The sequence below is a fragment of the Fusarium redolens genome, assembly GCF_020744475.1.
Source record: "Fusarium redolens strain MPI-CAGE-AT-0023 chromosome Unknown BKA55scaffold_5, whole genome shotgun sequence".
NCBI lineage: Eukaryota > Fungi > Ascomycota > Sordariomycetes > Hypocreales > Nectriaceae > Fusarium > Fusarium redolens.
Window position 1 is genome coordinate 120,791 of NW_025763668.1, and position 19,523 is coordinate 140,313.

A 19,523-nucleotide genomic window follows, 5' to 3' on the forward strand; every position below is an offset into this window, starting at 1 on the left:
TATATATAAAACGTCGTTAAGTTGCACTAAGGGATACCTCGATTGCGCAAGCAAGGATAGTCCAGACTCCAAGAATGAAGTTGCTCTTGTGCAGGGCCCCTCCGCTGGCAGGTTGTTTCGGGTCGAATCGGGCCAGCTGCCTTATCAAAGTTGCGCTCCAAACTCCCATCCAACTAACCCAGAGCCACGTGGATTCGAATCCAGCGAGATACGTGTACAGACACACTAGTATAGGACTAACGAGCAGCACAAGCAATACGTGAATATGATTTCCCGCAATGTTGTAGAAGGAATTCACTTTCATCTTGCGGTCATCGACCACGTCCTGATAGCTATACGCCGTGTTCAGGTAGATGGTCCAGAAGAACACCATAACGCATAGGGGAAGGCATTGGCGGGTGGTCTCAGCGAAGGTTTCGTAGTGGCCGCAAATGGCGGCCCGACCCGGAATAGCCGGCCAAGCAATGGTGAAGGCCAGGATGTACTGCGGATAAATCAAGAGCTTACGAGCCAGGGGTCGCTTCCCAAAAGGGTAAAGAATCGATGCCACCATGACTGGTATCAAGTGTTTCAACCTGCAGGGGAGAGGGTCCGTGTTAGATGACTGACTAATAGAATGCGTGGATAAGCTCGCTTACACATCCTTGTTATCGAGCATGACGTGGAGGACACCCCAAGACATGATGACCTGCAACATCATCCATACCATTGCCTGGGCCGTAGTGACCGAGCCCATGGCCAGGGGACGATGCTTGGTCCGGGCAACATTGGCATCAATGTCGCGATCGATCCAGTCGTTCCAGACCATGCCAGCCCCGCAAAACAAATACGCGGCCAGGACGCATAATGCCGTTTGCTGAAAGACAAAGGCAGGCGAGATGGTCGAGCGTTGATCGGCAAGTTCCGCAGCCCCGGCCAGCAACGCGGACCAAGCTGTCCTCATACTCCATAAGCACTGGACTAAACTCGACATAAGATATACGTACCTCCTGCGAAGGTGGTGAAGACAGGGTTGTATTTATGAAATCGGGATAAAATGAGCAGCTCACGAAGGAACTTTGCATTGCTTCTTGCTGCCATGGCTGGATACCTGGTATGGTGCGTCAGTACTGCCTTTTCAGCCAACTGCACACTGCGTTAGAGATGAAATGTTATCAAAAAAAAAAAAAAAAAAAAAAAAGAAAAAGAAAAAGAAAACAGGATGAAAAAAGCTGTCCGTGTTGCCTCAAGCGCTTGACTCGACTCATATAAGTATCAGACCATAATAATAATATCTGGTACCATCTTCCTTATTATACTTTGGGGAAAGCAATCTGATCCCAGTTCCAGATGCTCCACTATGTCTGTGCTTTGTGTCGTTGACAGACACGACTACCACTACTGTCTAGATATCCTGCCATTGTTCAATCAGTCGATGTTATAACCTTGCCGAGGTCGTGTTGTAACAAGAACCCCCGTTCCGCGAGACGTAATTTGGAGTAGTGCTGCAACGCGGCCCAAGATATCCACGTGCAGACTTGAGCAAGTGTTTGGCCAGGACACCCTATGGGGTCCACGTACTACCAAAACTACATCACATTGCCGTTCGTATCGCCAATACGACGCAACTTAATATAAAATGCTCTCTGCCAGGCAGGCCCTAGGCGGCTGATTGAGAACATGCAGGATCTGGTCTTCTTCTGTTCCGCGTCATACGATCTCTGCACCTTTCTGCTACTGTACCCTGCAATCTCAATCACACCATGTCAGTTCTCCAGACCGACCTAGCTTCCTCAGCTGGGAAAACCTGCCTCATCACAGGAGGTGGAGGAGGGCTGGGGAAAGCTATTGCTTTTGCGTTTCTCAAGGCGGGCACTAATGTGGTTATTTGCGACATTAACGAGGAACGAGTGAAGCAAACGTCTGCCGAGCTGGAGGGGATGGGTTCCCTTCTCGCCAAAACCGTTGATATCACCAACGTGAGCCAAGTGCAAAAGCTATTCGATGAGATCTCCAGCAAGTTTGCCAAGTTGGATATTTTAATCAACAACGCCGCCATAATGGATCGCTTCGAGCCGATTGGTGACGTCGATCTGGACTTATGGGATAAAGTCCTGGCGGTGAATCTAACAGCTCCGCTCTTGCTCAGCAAGTTGGCTGTGCAAGGAATGCTGCAGCAGGAGAGTACCGGCGGGTCCATCATCAACATCGCTTCCGGCTCAGCCAAGGCTGGGTGGCTTGCAGGCAAGCATCACATAATCCCCAATACCTACCGGGCTAACCGCTAGCTTGAACAGGGGCGGCATACACGGCAAGCAAGCACGGCTTGATCGGCGTGACCAAGAGTACCGCGGCCTTCTACGGGACCAAGGGCATACGGTGCAATGCATTGATGCTTGGTATTATTGGTGGAACCAACTTGAATGACGCGTTCAGAACTGGAGTCCACCCGGAAGGCCGCCAAATGCTAGGCGAGATTCTTTCTGGAGTTCGGCCATTGCCGTGTGATGTCAAAGATGTAGCCGAGTTGTGTGTGTCCCTGGCCTCTGGACCTGGGTGGAACCTTGTCAACGGAGGCGTCATCGCCGTGGACCGCGGATGGACAAGCATTGTAGGCTAGATTCACTATATCTTCCCACAAAATCTACTTTGTCGATATTCGAAATTGCTATTGAATCATACCTCGTACAATCACCACGCAAACATGGACGTCTCCGACATCTCTCGTGCGCCCCCTGAATATCATGACGTCGCCTGGATTGCCGACACCTGCAAGCTACTGATGGGTATTGGCTGGACCACCAATTACGTCGGTATGGTCTACAAGTCGCTGAAGGATGAGACATATGCCATGGCACTGATGGCGCTATGCTGCAACTTCGCTTGGGAGTTGACCTATGCTCTGATCTATCCGTTTGGTAGCAATCTGGAGATGTATGTTCACTTCTCCGGACTGATGTTGAACTGCGGCGTCATGTACACGGCCGTCAAAAACGCCCACAGAGAATGGGCACATGCGCCATTGGTGCAGCGCAACCTCCCCTTGATCTTTATCATCTGCGTCGCTGGCTTCATGTCTGGACATGTCGCGTTGGCCGCACAGATCGGGCCCTCCCTAGCACAGGCCTGGAGTGCATACGGTTGCCAGCTGCTTTTGAGTGTCGGGGGGTTGTGCCAACTGCTTTGTCGAGGGCACTCGGGAGGAGCGTCATATTTCCTGTGGTACGTCCAACAATAGCTCCCACCATCGCGGTTGAGTAATGCACCCCAAATCTAACTGCTTGTCAGGTTTTCTCGGTTTTTCGGATCACTGGTTCTCGTGCCTCAGGATATTTTGCGGTACAAATACTGGAGAGCAGACCACGAGTACATAGGCTCTCCCCTCTACATTTGGTTTGTCTGCATTTTTCTTCTCTTGGATGGCTCTTACGGCATCTGTCTATGGTACGTCCGTCGTTTTGAACGACAAACGGCTGCAGCCCATGAGAAGAAGAAGATGTAAATCGACAATAGCTTTACTGGTTCAGTGGAGTGAGCACAATGAACCAAGGTCTATGTGGGCTAGGTACTGCATGGGTATGTCTATTGGAATGCCTATTGATGAATATTCTCGTTTCTCTGTAGGCAGTAGTAAAGACGTTATAGTGGAAGACATTAACAAAATTGCCTTAAGAATGCGATGTATTATTAGGCCCACTGCCTACAAACCCATGCCACCATTAACGTAGCCAACAGGAAAATTACGTTCCGGACTACAGCCCATGGCCCTACCCCACCCTCTTTGCTTTTGTACATTTTCCAGCCTGGAAAAGAAGATCTCGGCAATGGCAAGAAATCCAATGCTGCAGCATCTGCAATCATCTTGAAGGGCCGACTTTCGAATCGTCTACCGAAATATGGCATGACATACCTTCCTATTATCTTGCGAAGAAATCCATCCCGTGCATGCACTCGTGCTACCAGCCAAGACATGTCACAGATATGTGACACTCTTGAGAAGTGCATGTGGTTGAAGCGTCGCAGCAGAACATCAATCTCCCGACATGTTGGCTTTAGATCCTTGTTCTCCAAGAGGAGCTCGCGTAATAGATTGGATAAGACTGCAACGTCTTCAATGGCGCAGTTTGCGCCTTGTCCAAGATTGACTGTCATCTAGAGCACGCTACCAGTCAGTATTTAGCGGAGGGTTCAGTAGCGGAAACCGTACCTTATGTATACTGTCTCCGATGCAGACCACAGGACCGAAGGACCAAGTCCTGAAAAGGTTCTCTTCTAGAGAGAGCATGTTGAAAGTCTGTCGCGTCTTCCAAACATGTCCGAACTGGATACCATCCGCTATAGGAGCATGAGCGACCTGCAAGCACTGTGCGGCGGCGTCTTCCAACGTGAAGCGAGGGGCATTACTATAATCGTATTTCCGGTCAAGCTTCTGTACCAAGAACCAGAAAACCAGCTCGCCTTTGTGCGGTATCACCACCAAGGTTCGCCCATTGTACATGCGCATAACCTGCTCTCCAGCCCTCAGGCCAGACAATCCCTGTGAGATACCAAAAACACAGGAATACTCCACCGACGTACCTGTAATAAGCTGTCAGCTGGGTTGTTTTCAGTGTTGATGGAAGGAACCTACCGTTTTTCTCACTGACTGGGACATCGCCCGTCGACGAAGAGCCGGACAGACGCCACATTTCTCTCCTAGTTCGACTATGCACGCCATCAGCTCCGACGACGAGGTCACCCTCATACACATCTCCATCGAGGGTCCGGACCCGGACGCTGTATCTGCCTCCTTCTGAGTATTGCTCAATGTCGGAGACTGTTTTGTTGACCTGAACTCTGGTCTTGTCAGGCAGTGCGTCGTACAAGATTTCGAGCAGTCTCCGCCTTTCTAAAAAGGCAATAGGGTATCCGAAACTGTGATGAACTGGATCAGTACGTAATCAGGATATTGAAGGGCCTTTGCATGAACCTTTCCAACATCCTCCTGGGGTAAGGGCTGGTAAAGTGGAAGCCATCGGGAAAATGGATGTGTGATGTTTTTAGAGGGACGGCGGACTGCTCAATGACATTGTAAAGCCCAAGTTGATCCAGAACTCGAGCACCATTTGGCAGGATTCCAATTGAGGCGCCCTCCTGTAGTGCAACCTTGGCTCTTTTCTCTAGAATCGTGTAATCGACTCCGATTCTGTGCAAGCTGTGAGCTAATGTGAGACCTGTGACAGAGCCTCCCACGATAATGACTCTGAACCGCCGTTCTTGAGACATGTTTCCTGCTGCTTCTGGAACAACCAGGACCGTGCAACGGAACGAATGGCAACTCTTATGTCATGGTAACGTACGTATTGACTTACCGAGCTAAGATGAGTGAAAGTGGTCAGGCCATTTAGAGGCCACGACAAAAGTTCCCGCGGACGGAACGGCACGGCTGTGTAGATGATTGCTGGCCCCAAGGTTAAACTTTAAACTATTAACAACGGAACGGCAAGGGCCGTACGCGCAAGCAGAGTAGGGAGCTGCCAGCTACCCGGGACCCCTGCACTGCGGCCGAACGGATGTATGCGAAATTGTGAATCATGACTTGTGAGACCTACAGACGAACACCCTCAAACGCCCCCCCCCCCCCTTCGCTACAGGCGCCACCCCCCTCGACCCCTGCCTGTTAACCAAGGCGCAGGGTGGGTTCGGTAGTTACTCTCAGATCATGCGTTACGCGCCCTATCGCTTCAGGGAGTGGACATATTAAGCTTAGCCGCTACGGATAGTGGTTGACGGCGTCGTATAATCCTTGAGCTCCTAGGGCTGCTTGTGAGGGGTGAGACATGCTTGTGAAGCAATATCGACCCTGGATGTTTTCCAACTACCGTATCAAGTTATCAACTCGTGAGATTAAGTATCGCTTGTGAGTTATTTTCGCTGGTTTGTAAAAGGCCGATTGGTCAAGATGTAAATAATGACATGATATTTTGCTATTGGTTAAAGGGCCTTCTTAGCTTGGGTCTACAAGCGCTACTTATACGTTTCGCTGAGTTTTTGAACTGTAGTTCTTTGATTGCTCACCATCTTCATTGTATCTTCATCTCATTATACAAACCACTCTCCACATCATGGCCCAGCAAGCTCCCACTGTACAGATCGAGAACCTGCTTGCGCAGGTCAAGCCGCTTAGCAGTTCTCTCAATGCCCGAGACCGTGCGAAAGTCCAAAAGTCTCTCCTCGATGCTCTGTCTCATGTGGAAACTCCATATGAGCATATGCTCAGGCTATCTGGATCTGTAAGGCGCTTTTCCTCGATATGCTAAAGTCACGAAAACTAATAGTAGTGTAGCACTTACAGCTCGCTTGTATCCGTGTCGGTGCGGATATAGGCCTGTTCAAGGTCTTGGTGGAGAGCCAGGAACCATTAACATGCAGCCATCTCAGTGAAAAGCTTGGTGCTGGCCCTGAACTTCTCGGTGTGTGAGCGGTTTTCCGTAGCTTTCTCCATTCTCTTACCGTCACACCTTTGTCACATACATGCGATGCTAATATGATATGTGGTTTCAGGCCGCATTTTGCGACTCCTCGCCTCGGCTGGGTTGGTGAAGCAGACTGGGTTGGACACATTCATTGGAGAAAAGATAACCCAAGAGTTGGCAGGCCAGGCCCTGGAGTCTGGCGCGCATCTTTTGTGCGTATTAACTGTCCGTTATACTGCGTGTCAAGGCTAATTGCAGCGTGTCAGGTTTGACATCCACAATCGAACGTATCAGGCTTTACCGGATTGCCTCTCCGAACATAAATACAACGAGGTCGATAATATGCACGACGGTATTTTTCAGAAGGCGTTTGGAACAGATCTCTCGATCTATGAGTATCTCGCCCACAACCCAAAATTGCAGGGCTATATGCAGGACGCCATGAAGCTTAACCAGCCAGAGGGTGACTGGCTGTCGGTCTTGCCACTAGACGACGAGATCAAGCGGTGGAATGTCTCTGATCCTGATCGTGTCTTGTTTGTCGATATTGGTGGAGGCATGGGCCACCAATGCATCCGGCTGCGGGATAAATACCCGGATATTCCTGGGCGTGTGATCTTGCAAGACATGCCAATCACGGTCGGGCGAATTCCGAAGCCGATGCCTCATGGTATCGAGGCTATGCCATACAACTTTGAAGAGCCGCAGCCGATCAAGAGTAAGTATGACAACAATTTACTCGACTGTGGTATACTAATTCGTGCATAGATGCCAAGTTCTACTACACACGCAATGTCTTCCATGGACTACCTGACAGCGCTTGCATTGCAGCCCTCAACAATATAGCTGCTGCGATGAATACGGAGTCTCGCCTCGTCATCGACGACCTCGTCGTTCCTGACGAGGGCGCGTGCACGCAAGCCTGCCAGTTGGACTTCATTATGATGGCATCTATCGCAGGAAAGAAGAGAACAAGAGACCAGTGGTACAAGCTTTTGGATGCTGCTGGATTCAAGATTTCAGAAGTTGTTACGTACACCTGGCCCCTACAGGACTCGTTGATTATCGCGAAGCCTGTTTCCAAATAGATATTGCTAAGTGGTTAAGATACCATTATGAACAGGGAGGACAAGGGCGTGGTGTGTGATGTATAGTACTATAATAGTAGTATAGTATATATAACTTAAGTCTTTTATTAATACCTTTACAATAAATAAGCTGAGTGATGATAGTTTACATATATTATTTACTAATTAAATATTAAATAATTATTATTTATGACAATAAAGTTCCTTGGATATCAAAGTGGCAAGCTACGCTTTGATGTACGAACTCTTTGCGAGGCGAGGTAAGTACCCCAGGACAGATAGCTGACTTGAGCTAATAGAGCTCGCGGACTTGGGTACTGATATCTAGGGTGAAGCCACAGCAATCATGAATGAATTCAAGGCTGAGGCAACCAACGTCTTCGATGTGGCATACAATCAATTGCCCTTCTTGGTCAAAGTCATGCTACACAGATGCGGGAACGAATCTTACCTCTTGGTTCAGGATGTGGCGGCCAGTCTATCATGTCATGAACTACGTGTCGTGGAATGGCTCGCCCCGTTGGAATGTGACTCCGACGAGGGTACATACCCTGAGCTCGAGTTCAGGTTTGATGCTACGAACCATCCGCTTCATGGCCTTGCCACACTGGTGACACGTGCGGAGAGGGCAACTTTGAACATCTATAATGGAGATTTCTCTGGACTCACCATGACTGGGCTCTTTTTTTTCATTGTGTGGCCTCACCAGTGACGGGACCCCTTGATCAGAATCTGAGGTATGGCGCAGGAAGATGCTGAATGGAGACAAGTCAGAACTTGGATCAAAGATGACAATGATTTGGAGATTTTCGGCGATAAAAGTGCTATTGAAGGGGAGACGCAACTATATAGATAACTATTTTATACCTTAGCTCTATTAAAAAGAATTATTTAGAGCAAATTATACGTATAATAAACCCTTTATCTTACTTCCTATTTAGATATTTAATTATTTCTTTAACTTAAAGTATTTTATAAAGAATATAAAATTTATTATAAGAATTATAAATATTATATTAATTATCTCTATAAAATTAAATATAAAAGTAATATTAAAGCTATATATAAAGTGATATATTGTGAGTGTTTGATTAATAAGATAATATAAGGCAGTATATATTATATTGCAAAACATAGTAGCTTAAATATAAATTTTGTAAATTATATTACTATTACCTTATATCTTAAGACTTAATTAAATAAATAGTTTTAATTTATAAGTATAATAAAAATATTTCTAATATTAATAGTAACCTAAATTCTCTTTTAATTATTAGTCTTTTAATATAATAATTATTATTATTATAACTATAAAAGTTTATAAGAAAATCTCGATGAGCAGACTTGATGGTTGGTGCTAGAAGCTCCAATGCTTCCACCAGTTTCTTGAAAGTTGCTATTGCAGCAGGACGTTCATCTCGGCAGACTGGGTTCTGTGTCGTTCTTGCAACGTGGTAGTTGCACTCGATTAAATCTGAGGAGATGAAGCATCCCAAAGAGGCAATGCGAGGCAGTGAATAAGCAGAGATGAACTTTGCAAGTGTTTCCACTACTTCGTGAACCAGCGTGCAGCAAACTTTGCACTCTCATGGCTTATTGGATCTGTCGTGATGGCATCTGCCGAACTAAGAGACGGAGAAGTGCATATCGCTATAGGAAGAGGAAGGTTAGCTGGGTCAAATTCCAATATTCATGGTGCAAAGAGGTTGGCCTTACCACATAAATTACTAGCTTCCGAGAAGTTTGCAAATCCACCTCAGATTCCATTGTTACTTTTTCCAGAATATCGTTGGACTACCGGAAGACAATAGGAACACTACGGTGGAGGTGTGATATTCGATGGTCTATCATATCGATTTCCTCGTTATCATTCGAAGTCCTGCGTCCAGCCCTGAAGAACTTGTCCCACATTTTCCCACACAATCGGCTCATGTCAACCAGCAGCTGAAGATGTAAATCTAGGTTCTGTGTGGTGATTATAAGCTCTCAGCCACAGGTCTCAACTGCAAATAACACATCTAGCTCACTATTTAGACATTATACCGAAGATGTAAATCATCTTGACTAATACTCCCGGCAAGCACCTCCAAGTCTTGACATGCTGCTAATTGTTCTCTCGAGCAGAGGCCATCGACGGCCACTTCTTCGTCGCGAATAGCAGAAGGCTTACCGGCTTTCTGCGAGAGCCGGCGTTCCATGCAATAAATAGCCCACCATAGCTTTCGTCGCGAAAGAGCTTCTTGTTGATCACAGGGTAACCAGGCAATTTAATCATTGAGCTTGGACTGCCAGGCGAACTGAAGAGATGACGATATTGCCTGCTATGCAGCCTGCAAGTCGTCGGCTTACATAAGGTAGATGGCACGGAAAAGGTGAAACTCAGCCATTCCAATCCAGTGGGCTGGGATAAGTGGTACCTCGTTAATGAGAGAGAAAATCTTGTCATAAAATGACCAGGACTCACCCACCACTTGACCAGACTCATCATGGCCCATGGAGCAACATCCAAGAGCCATGGTAATATAGAGCCGGGAAAACAAGAGGAAGACTCTGGACTCTGTCAACATGTTGCCTGTTACACTGTTGTCCGATGTTACCAGTGGAATAGCCTTATTGTTGATTTCATTATACTCGATCATGGGAATATACATGGCGAGTCGACGGCTGCAAGTATGAAATAGACGACGCATGTATCGCTACTGCAGCAGTTAAACTAGCTTGGGTAAGAGCTGTCGGCCAGGTTGTAATGATACTGAGAGATCGGGAGTAGGATCTGATGCAAGGAGACATCGAGTCGCGGCGAGGAGAGATGGGAGAGACATTAACCCGCTTGTTACACAGTATATCAGAATCGGTCAAGTAAAGAGATCTTCAACCAAGATGGAGGAGTTGGGTCTGATTCTCAACTTGTATCAGCTGAGCTGACGATGGAACGAGAGCTTAGCTCTGCTATGAGACTTAGAGTCGACTCGATTTGTTTCACCCTATTCTCCAAAGTGCTTGATCGCGACTCAAGGGTTGGTAAGGGCATCGCTGGCGGTTCATTATATGAGTTAAGTGACGCCAAATTGGGGTCTACTGGATGAACCGCCCTGTCCTCAGCCTCATTCTCAACATCGGAGAGTGGTGATGAGGCAGATGACGAAGAAGACAATGCAAGGTTAATCTTGTCACGGCGCCGCATTCTCCCCTGCTGCCGACTGAATGTTGGATAAACACTGCTTCTCCTCCCATCAGCTACTGGATTCTGCGCGATGACGGACTGGATCGAACATCTTGGGTCCAAACGCAGGATAGTGCCTCTACTGCACCTAGAGATGATTCAAGGGCATTTTCGCCAAATCCATCAATATAGTATTAGACTAGCCCTTAGGGATGTACCCTCATTGATAGAGTTCTACATCACGGGAGTGTATGTCTATGAGTCGGGTGCTGTTGTCGGTAAATTAAGTACTAGGCTATATTAAATAAAGGACTATCCTAAAAGGTATTCCTACGTGGGAAACTGGTCTCATCTCGGTTAGTTAGCAAACGTGTACATAGGTTTGGATTTTTATTTTTCACTCCCCACAGTGAACGGAAACCTCCACAACAATGGCCCGCGGACGCCCGAGCCGGGACCGGGTGTCATGGTTCAGGGGCGTATGAGTCATGACTCCAATTGAACAAATGATGTAATTAAGATTCAACGATTGTTTGAGCCTCGCTACTAACCCGGAACTTCTCCCTATGATCCATCATGCCAACTAAAGTGGGGAGTCGGGCCATTCTTGATCATCTCCCCATGGTGATCAAGATTAGGGCCCAACGGCTATGGAACGATGGACCGATCAAGATTCAGTGTAATGTGGAGCCGATGAATAAAACGAATCTGGCGTCTATCATTTCGTTATCACATTTTTCCCTTCTTCTTCATAAAGTCAAGTCTTTGACATTTTTCCCACTCAGATGACAAGCAGTTGAATGTTGCATTGTTAGGTTTAGAGATAAAAGATTATGCGGGGCCAACATTGTGAGTCTGACGACGTCTAGAATGCACACCGCTAGAAAAGGATATTAGACAGCCGCCTCAGCATCGGGTCTAACCGCCCCGGCTTTAGTAGGCTGCTCGGACTGTTATGCTGTCTCCATATTGCCCCTAAGAATAGTTCGCATCAGCAACAGCAAAGGGTCATCCACCCCATGTATAAAAACCTGCCCTTTGTACCCTGATCTAATGCCAATCACGCGCCATCTACCGACAGGAAAGAGTTTCCCCGGTTGCCGGATAGTAGTCTTGACTGACCCGCCTCCTATCATGATCGAGCATACCCAAATGGCTAGCCGGCAGAACCGGGAAAATGACACATATTATTTCGCCAGACCGACACTGCCTCAGCATGGGTACAAGGACTATATCAAACCAGCTTTGGTCACACAGATGCAACGTTTTGGAAAGCAAGGGTCCCTAGAAATGATAGTTGATGTTCTATCGGTTAACTCATTTACGGCACGCCTTATCAAAGAGGTTCGGGAATTTATCAGAGATAGAAAGTTTCGGCCTGCATTCGTTCTTATGCACGAGAATTTCCCCAGGGATCCGACCTCTGATTCAGGCACAAGACAGTCAGAAACAAGACTCGCGGCCGCTGCAATTGTGCACCAAGAGAATAGTGGTTCAACAGATGGCTGTATTGGAAATGTGTGGGCTTTCAACCTCTCGTCCAGCTTGTTCGAGAGGCCAGACGGAACGTACGATTTGTTCACAAATAAAAAGCTAGTCGCTCGCTGGAAGCCGAACGGAAAGGGAAAGGCTTGTATATTCCTTTGGAACAAATATATAACGAGATACTGACAAGAAAACTAGATTGCCGAAAGCTTTCATCTCATCGCCATTGACACGCACAAAGTTCTTGCTCGACTGGGGAGAGGTTGTCTAAAATTGATTTCGACAGACAACATCATCAGTCCCTCCTCCGTAAGCCAGAATAGTCAGGCTGGACTGACAATGTTGAAGAGCAACAGCCCCAATGAATACGAAAGTACAATCATTTTCACAGCTGTATGGGTAGCTTACGTGGAGGGTTGGCTTTCTGCGAAACCAGGAGCACATAGCAAAGAGGGCTGATACGTACCGCCAACATTAGACAGCGATAACTAGCTCCGTCTCAGGCTACTCACAAAGCAATTGTATGGCGCATGAGGCAGTAACTAATCGGACAAGAGTTATAATAAGCTAAGCTCTAGCAATACCCCGCATTTCGCTTCTAAACCCGCTACAAGTCCCAAACCCCAGAATTCCCCTCCCGCAAATCCCGCCTGTTTTCTTTCCCTCCTGACTTTTATTCTTCATCTTAACCTTTGCCCTCTCTAGCCTCAAAAAGTCGTCATGTCGCAGGAAAATTTACCAACCACAGGCAGGTCCTCACCGAGCGACGACGCCATCGTTGTGGCGCAAGGGATATTGGAGCCACCAGCTGAGCAGCAAGACGTAACCGCTCAGTTTCCAAAGCCCTTTGTCTGCGACGTTTGTAAGCGCAGCTATGCAAGACTTGACCATCTTGCGCGCCACTTCCGTTCCCGTAAGACCTCCTCTTCTCTGCGGCCGCTTGACTGCAGCTCGCCTTGCAAGCGATAGGTCATGGCTGACCTGGCCTCCTAGATGGGCAACAGAAGCGTTTTGCTTGCCCTCACTGCGGCAAGCAATTCGCGAGGCCGTAAGCTTTTCTCTATCTCTTCCTCGTTCTCTCCCCTGCGTTAGCCACCCCTCACACGGCTGCCGCAACGTCACTTCGTCAGCGGGCCGGAAAGTTGTGTGGGGCTACGTCGATTGCGTTTGTTCTCTTCTGACACTTGACTGCATCCAGTGACATCCTCAAACGGCATATAGGCATTCATATCGATGGCCAAGGGCGCCACAGAACTGCTTCCGCAAACGGGAGGACCCGTGCAGCAAGAGCTTGCACGTTTTGCGCAGAGTCAAAGCTGCGCTGCGAGGGCACGAACCCTTGCCAACGCTGCCGCGACAGAGGCCTCGAATGTAATTATACTCGGCGATTGCGGAAAAAAAGTCGCCGTGATGCTGTATCAGAAGGAACTGATGTTCGTACGATAGAAAACCCTGTCTCAGCCGATGAGGGGGACCCTGCATCGTCTTCTGAGGAACAAGAAGAATACCCAGAGAATCATGAACCGGGGTCATCCTCAGATGCAGCTGACTTGTCCCAGCTAGTTGCGAAACATCTTGTGGACACTCATGGAGACAGTGCTGTACAACCTTTCACCCCGAAGACCTCCGACACAAGTACGCGACTATGTCTCAATGCCTGTAAAAGATATGCTGACACGCGGTCCATGGCCAGGTCTAGTCATGAATGATACAGATCTGTTTGCAGATTTTCTCAAGGACATTATTTACAGCGGAAATGACGTGGGGGCAACCGAGCCTAGCCAAGCAGCCCCGTTTAACCCCATGTCAATGGATATTCTGGACTTCGGTCCCCTCCATGGAACGTTCCCTCAGATACGCGGAGAGAGTTCCTGGTGTTACCCTCCAATGACATGCCAGGATTACTCTCATAGCGAGTGGCCCGCCGACGGAACAAATCGTGGCAACGTAATTAGCAGCGAATATGCCTTCAGGCAATCTCTATGGTCGTGGACTCCAAAAGAGGGGGATCATTGGCGGAGCGAAACGACTGAACTGATGCCCTGTCTTGATGACCTAGTTTCCGATTTTACCGCACAGAACCCCCAGACTTGCGCCAGCACACCACTGCTTGCATCGACGAGACATCGCCTTATTAGCATGATGTTGTCTGTGTCTGGCACAGGTGACTACGAGCGTATCATGTCCACCTTCCCGTCTTTGACCACTCTAGACTACCTGCTGTCCAAGGATCTCCAGCGCCGCAGCATAGAGCTTGATTCATGGATCCACATCGCCACGTTCGATCCCAACCTGGCATGTCCGCAGCTAGTACTCGGCATTATCATCTCGGGGGCATTTCGCTGTAGTCATCCCCTGCTCTGGAAACTTGGTCTAGCAATGCTGGAGCTTCATTTGGAACTCTGCCTCCGACTAGTAAGCCCTCGTTCTCACTCCACTGTTGAGGGCGCCGTACTCAGTATTCCCAGTTCTCAAGCGACCATCGAAATGCGCGCCTGACCACGCCGATCCAGATTTTTGCTATTACTATCGAGGCCGGTCTGTGGAGTGGCAATAGCAGAAGGCTGGAGCTGTGCGAGGCCTTCTGTAACAATCTAGTCACGGCAAGTACATCTACATCCAGAGCTTGGAGCTTCCGCCTGGGGGCAAGAAACTAACATTTCCCAGATGGCTCGAAGAGGAGGTTATTTTAGACTAGGCCCCTTCGAAGGACAACCACCACATATCGGCGATAGCTTGGATGTACTCGAGATGAAGTGGCAAATTTGGGCTGATCATGAATCCAGGAAAAGGTTTGACTCAACTGCGCCCTCAAGCTATTCACTTCATTTGTCAGCCCTGGCTTACCATCTCTGTTGTAGACTTGCAATTCACATTCTAAATATCTGCACCCAGTTCTCTCTAGCCCTTGTGACGACGCCGCTTGTCAGGTACACCGAAATGTCGGTTCCACTCCCAGCAGCGAGGTCGCTATGGAACGCATCCTCGGCTGAGGCTTGGCGGTCGGCATACCTGGCCCTTGAGAACCAAAATCTAGCATGCTTGCCCGAGCTGCGATCATGCTACTCAAACTTCGCCACTCTGCTCCATCTAGGGGACGCCCACGACGCCCCATCCACAGGTCTTGCCATTCTTTCCGGCCTCTGGGTGAACGTGTGGCAATACAAGGAACGGGTCAACGCTCGTAATACTTCTACCGAAACCCTGCGCGCAAACAGCGCTTTAATCATAGAGTCATTGCAGCAAGAGGCTCGCGGGATTCTAGAAGACTTCAAGAACGTTTATACGCAGTTGACGGGGACCATGGAACCTAATCTGCTGGCACTCCACGAGCAGCAACTCATGCACCTCTACATATCACTCGAGGACGTGCAGTATCTCGGTGGCAAGGCTGGCGAGGCAGAAGCTCGTCGCGTCTTACCCTTGCTTACAGACTGGGTGAAGGGGCGTGCCTCCCGCCAGGCGGCGTGGCATGCTGGCCAGATCCTCCGAGTTGGCAGGCAAGACCTTGATCCTGCACTCCGAGCGTCAATGATAGTGGCCGTCTACCATGCCAGCCTGACCATCTGGGCGTATTTAATCCTGTCGGATACCCTATCTGTGGACATGCCGGTTACAACTAGCCAGCGACAGTTGTACCCGAATCAGGATCACTGCCCGAGGAGTGAGCCGTTGGCATTAATAGACGGCGACGACACGCCCGTGGTCCAAAGATTTCTCCTGGTACCCGGCGCCAAGGCGGCCCTCACTGCTCCAGCTAAGGATATGCAGCCCATTCTGTTGCACATCTCGCGTGCTCCGGCAGTCATGACGGCCATTGCAACTTTACTTAGGGACTGTTCGGGCTTGAAGGCTAACTGGAACTGCCCTAGTCTCGTAGATAACCTAACGCGCTTGGTGGAGCGACTGGGGCGGGCGGCTGAGAGCATCTATACATCCTTTGGAGAGTGATGCTTTATCGTAGCCTGGGCAAAGAATATGGTCCTTCTAGAATTTCATAATGGTTCGTAGGGCGGAAGCTGGAATCGGGCTGAGTATCAGGCCTGAAAGCATGACAGAATAATTGGTAACAGGTTTTGTGTCTGGCGATAGCGATAGTATAATAATGCTAGTTTTAAGATATTATAAGCTTTAAGTATATTAAGAGAAGTTAAGTTTAAAAGTAAAAATATACTTAAAAATAGAATTATTATTAATACTTATATAATTTAAAAATAATAATTAATTAATTACTTTATTAGTTTTATAAATTTAAAATTAATTATAATTTAAAAAAATCACTTTAATAATATAAAGTATTTTTATTTTACTTAGTTTAAATTTTAAGATTTTAAATTTTAAATAATAATAAATATAAATTAATATTAATTTTACTTTAAAAAATACTATACTTTAATATATTATTAATTAAAAAAGAAATTTAATTTATATATTTTAAAGGTAAAAAGTAATAATAAAGAAAAGACTGCATAAGATAATATCTTCCAACACTCGCAACTGCAAGCTAAGTGTAGACTGCCAGTTAGGTTCAATTAAGACAGGGTCTTCATCATAAGATAGAAAATTAAATAATTAGTTTAATGATATTAGATATAAAGGAAAAGAGTATAAAATTATATATAAAAAAAAGCATAAGAAGCTAAAGTCCTCAGGGGAATCCGTCCCTTTATATCTGTTACCACAGACATCCATCTGGCCCCACTAACGAAGCTTGGACCTCTTACCCTGCAATGCTTGCCACAACCGTCACAATATAAGGATATTTACTCCGTATATAATATTATAATATAGCTGAATTATAAATTAAAGGAGCTAAGTATTACTAGGGTTATTTTATTAAATTAATAATACGGCCAAAAACAGGGCGCGCCACTTAGTTAGTAGCAAATTGTAATTCCTCTCTTATACGCCTACTTTTCAACATATTCTTCCCTAACTACTTGGGTTTCCCGGCAGAAAGTCCAGCTGAATGCGGCTAATTAAGCACTTGGCCCAATTAAGAATGGCGACGCTAGACTTACCGGCGGACAGCCGATGATATGCAGCAATGAGGGGACTGACCACCTACAATGCCGAACCGATGTGGAGGGTAAAAGGAGATTCAACAATTGCAAGCCGGATCACCTGGGTAAATTGAATTCTACGCGTCAAATGGAAATCTTAATGGCTAAAAAAAAAAGAGACCCCAACTCGGCTACATAATACAATTATTAGGCCGCCTCCTGATAAAACTCGTGTTGCAAATCTATCTGGGTGGTCTGAAACGCATACTTTTCCAAACCCAACAATTAAGCACTCGGCGAGACATCATGATCTTGCCAATTCTTATCACGAGTCTTCTATGGCATAACACTGCCGCGTTAGCGGATGCTGACAAGGTGGTTGCCTGCCAACCGGTCAAGCTTCCTTCTTTTAATGGCTTGGAGGTGGTTTCAGTAACAGCAGTCGAGCAGAGGGACCACACTGTGCCAAAGTTCAAGATGCCATACGTACTGGATCACGACATCCCCGGCCTCAACTTTTGTAACATCACCGTCAAGATCACTCGCCCCGATCTGCGCGATCTGACAACTATCGCTGTCTGGCTGCCCTCTAGGAAGGATTGGAATGGACGCTTCATGGCTACAGGAGGTGGTGGTTGGGCATCGGGTGCTTTCGATCCTCTTCTTGGACAAGCAATCGAGCAGGGCTTTGCTGGAGCCTCGACAGATGGTGGTCATGCCAATGCTGGGCCCAACTCGGATATGGACCCAACCCCCTGGGCGCTTAAGGAAGACGGCTCAATCAATTGGCAGCTATTGCACAGCTTCGCGGGCAGATCGGTTCACGATATGGGCATCGTTGGAAAGGCTGTGACTGAAGCACACTATGGAGTCAAGCCACACCATTCTTACTTCAGCGGCTGCTCCAACGGAGGCAGACAAGGATTAATCATCGCGCAGCAATACCCTGAGGATTTTGATGGCATCCTGGCAGCTGCACCTGCTTTGAACTTCCCCGAGCTCCAAATGGCCTGCCTGTGGCCGCAGGTTGTCATGAAAGAGGCAGGCATCTTCCCGTCGCCCTGTGAACTTGATTACTTTGCCGAGCTTGCCTTGGAGCAGTGCGACGGGCTTGACGGTCTTGTCGACGGAGTGATCCAGAACATCGATGACTGCGCGTTCGACCCGTTCCAAGCCGTCGGCCGAACGATTCAGTGCAACGACGAATCGATTATTATTAGCAATAGTACTGCGGCACTTGTAGCCAAGATGATTACGGGGCCTACGTCGCCTCAAGGCTACCCTCTGTCGGCTGGGATCCCGCCCAGCTGTCAACTCTCCTCTCTCGCTGGCACCAAGGTCTCGCCTGTTACCGGCAAGCGTGTCGGTAAGCCCTTTTTCGTCTCGGATACCTGGGTTAAGGCATTCCTTCGACGGGACCTGAGCTACGATGTCACTCAGATTGGCGTTGAAGAGTATGCATGGCTCTTCACTCAGTCCCTGCTACAATACGACTGGCTTCTCGGATCAAACAACCCCGACCTCTCTGGCCTTCGAAAGGCTGGTACAAAGCTTCTGTCTTGGCACGGCATGCTGGATGAGTTGATTCCTTACAAGAGCATTATCCAGTATCGCCAACGAGTCGAGGAGATGGCTGGAGGTGCTAGCGCTGCCGACGAATACTTCCGCCTCTTCTTGGCCCCTGGTGTGAAGCACTGTGCGTTTGGCAACGGGCCGGTGCCAGTCAAACCAATTAACGCTCTAATCGCTTGGGTTGAGCAAGGCATTCCTGCACAGACGCTTACCGCAGAGACCAAATCGAAGGGTACCCTTATCAGAAGGAATTTGTGTTTGTACCCTAAGCAGCTACACTATGTCAAGGGTGATCCTGCGAGCCCTGAGAGCTGGACTTGCATAGATAAGAAAGATGGCAAATCGGAAAAACTACAAGCGGATAATGGATTCGGGAGTAGTATCCAGAAGATCCTAGGCAAGATTTGATATCGCTATTAAATGACACTGATAGCTAGTGGTCAAACCTAGTTTGGTATAGCAAAAGAAATGATTGACTAGAAGAAAGTTTGTCATTGAATGATAACACTGACCCCACTTGCCTGTGTTCATCACTAGGTATACTACTTTCTCTTAGCACTATAACGCTCAAAACTGTGTCTCGAGTTGCTCTTCAACCAGCTGGACCCCTCCCAAATGACCTCATAGCTCATTCAGAAGTTCTTCTACAGGACTGTCCGTATTACTACATCCACTTAGACCTCTCTTTAAACCAGGTACCAGCCGAAATAAGTGAGCAGCCAGATATACTCAATAAGCTTTTAACCGAGGATTCGGCTTGGAATCTTCGCCAACAAGA

At 47.7% G+C, this 19,523-nt stretch overlaps 8 protein-coding genes across 8 annotated transcripts; 6 read left to right on the top strand and 2 right to left on the bottom strand.

The window, feature by feature from the left end:
• Positions 1-16: 16 nt before the first annotated feature.
• On the bottom strand, positions 17-3,054 carry BKA55DRAFT_591698 (UbiA prenyltransferase family-domain-containing protein; the record flags this gene model as incomplete). The annotated part of the gene is made up of 6 exons (XM_046195284.1): positions 17-136; positions 227-575; positions 639-933; positions 987-1,132; positions 1,299-1,380; positions 2,994-3,054. The coding sequence occupies 6 exons, from the start codon at positions 3,052-3,054 to the stop codon at positions 17-19; spliced, it is 1,053 nt and encodes a 350-aa protein (XP_046051559.1).
• Positions 3,055-3,666: 612 nt separating this feature from the next.
• BKA55DRAFT_505532 (FAD binding domain-containing protein) lies at positions 3,667-5,244 on the bottom strand (the record flags this gene model as incomplete). The annotated part of the gene is made up of 4 exons (XM_046187200.1): positions 3,667-4,131; positions 4,187-4,557; positions 4,610-4,893; positions 4,949-5,244. The coding sequence occupies 4 exons, from the start codon at positions 5,242-5,244 to the stop codon at positions 3,667-3,669; spliced, it is 1,416 nt and encodes a 471-aa protein (XP_046051560.1).
• An 839-nt stretch (positions 5,245-6,083) lies between these two features.
• Positions 6,084-7,588, top strand: BKA55DRAFT_591701 (S-adenosyl-L-methionine-dependent methyltransferase; the record flags this gene model as incomplete). Its single annotated transcript, XM_046195285.1, has 6 exons — positions 6,084-6,251; positions 6,314-6,431; positions 6,523-6,646; positions 6,701-7,152; positions 7,203-7,419; positions 7,558-7,588. 6 exons carry the CDS (start codon positions 6,084-6,086, stop codon positions 7,586-7,588), a joined length of 1,110 nt encoding a protein of 369 aa, XP_046051561.1.
• Positions 7,589-7,868: 280 nt separating this feature from the next.
• BKA55DRAFT_536574 (uncharacterized protein) lies at positions 7,869-8,234 on the top strand (the record flags this gene model as incomplete). The annotated part of the gene is made up of 1 exon (XM_046189842.1): positions 7,869-8,234. One exon carries the CDS (start codon positions 7,869-7,871, stop codon positions 8,232-8,234), a length of 366 nt encoding a protein of 121 aa, XP_046051562.1.
• Positions 8,235-10,008: 1,774 nt separating this feature from the next.
• Positions 10,009-11,050, top strand: BKA55DRAFT_536575 (uncharacterized protein; the record flags this gene model as incomplete). The annotated part of the gene is made up of 5 exons (XM_046189843.1): positions 10,009-10,192; positions 10,228-10,244; positions 10,372-10,543; positions 10,760-10,934; positions 10,996-11,050. 5 exons carry the CDS (start codon positions 10,009-10,011, stop codon positions 11,048-11,050), a joined length of 603 nt encoding a protein of 200 aa, XP_046051563.1.
• Positions 11,051-11,633: 583 nt separating this feature from the next.
• BKA55DRAFT_735742 (uncharacterized protein) lies at positions 11,634-12,609 on the top strand. The gene is made up of 2 exons (XM_046201302.1): positions 11,634-12,253; positions 12,369-12,609. Exons 1-2 carry the CDS (start codon positions 11,739-11,741, stop codon positions 12,439-12,441), a joined length of 588 nt encoding a protein of 195 aa, XP_046051564.1. The 5' UTR covers positions 11,634-11,738; the 3' UTR covers positions 12,442-12,609.
• A 179-nt stretch (positions 12,610-12,788) lies between these two features.
• On the top strand, positions 12,789-16,339 carry BKA55DRAFT_561704 (uncharacterized protein). The gene is made up of 7 exons (XM_046192180.1): positions 12,789-13,083; positions 13,164-13,218; positions 13,369-13,805; positions 13,864-14,585; positions 14,639-14,773; positions 14,838-14,962; positions 15,032-16,339. Exons 1-7 carry the CDS (start codon positions 12,891-12,893, stop codon positions 16,119-16,121), a joined length of 2,757 nt encoding a protein of 918 aa, XP_046051565.1. The 5' UTR covers positions 12,789-12,890; the 3' UTR covers positions 16,122-16,339.
• Positions 16,340-17,650: 1,311 nt separating this feature from the next.
• Positions 17,651-19,153, top strand: BKA55DRAFT_506892 (Tannase/feruloyl esterase; the record flags this gene model as incomplete). The annotated part of the gene is made up of 1 exon (XM_046187305.1): positions 17,651-19,153. One exon carries the CDS (start codon positions 17,651-17,653, stop codon positions 19,151-19,153), a length of 1,503 nt encoding a protein of 500 aa, XP_046051566.1.
• Positions 19,154-19,523: the final 370 nt, after the last annotated feature.

Bases quoted from the DNA above. Each gene is read 5' to 3' on its own strand.
- BKA55DRAFT_735742 (XM_046201302.1), top strand. From the start codon at position 11,739: ATGCCAATCACGCGCCATCTACCGACAGGAAAGAGTTTCCCCGGTTGC. The intron at 12,254-12,368 runs GTACGATTTGTT...CAAGAAAACTAG, and splicing joins TTCGAGAGGCCAGACGGAAC to ATTGCCGAAAGCTTTCATCT.
- BKA55DRAFT_561704 (XM_046192180.1), top strand. From the start codon at position 12,891: ATGTCGCAGGAAAATTTACCAACCACAGGCAGGTCCTCACCGAGCGAC. The intron at 13,084-13,163 runs GTAAGACCTCCT...CTGGCCTCCTAG, and splicing joins TGCGCGCCACTTCCGTTCCC to ATGGGCAACAGAAGCGTTTT. The intron at 14,586-14,638 runs GTAAGCCCTCGT...CAGTATTCCCAG, and splicing joins TGGAACTCTGCCTCCGACTA to TTCTCAAGCGACCATCGAAA.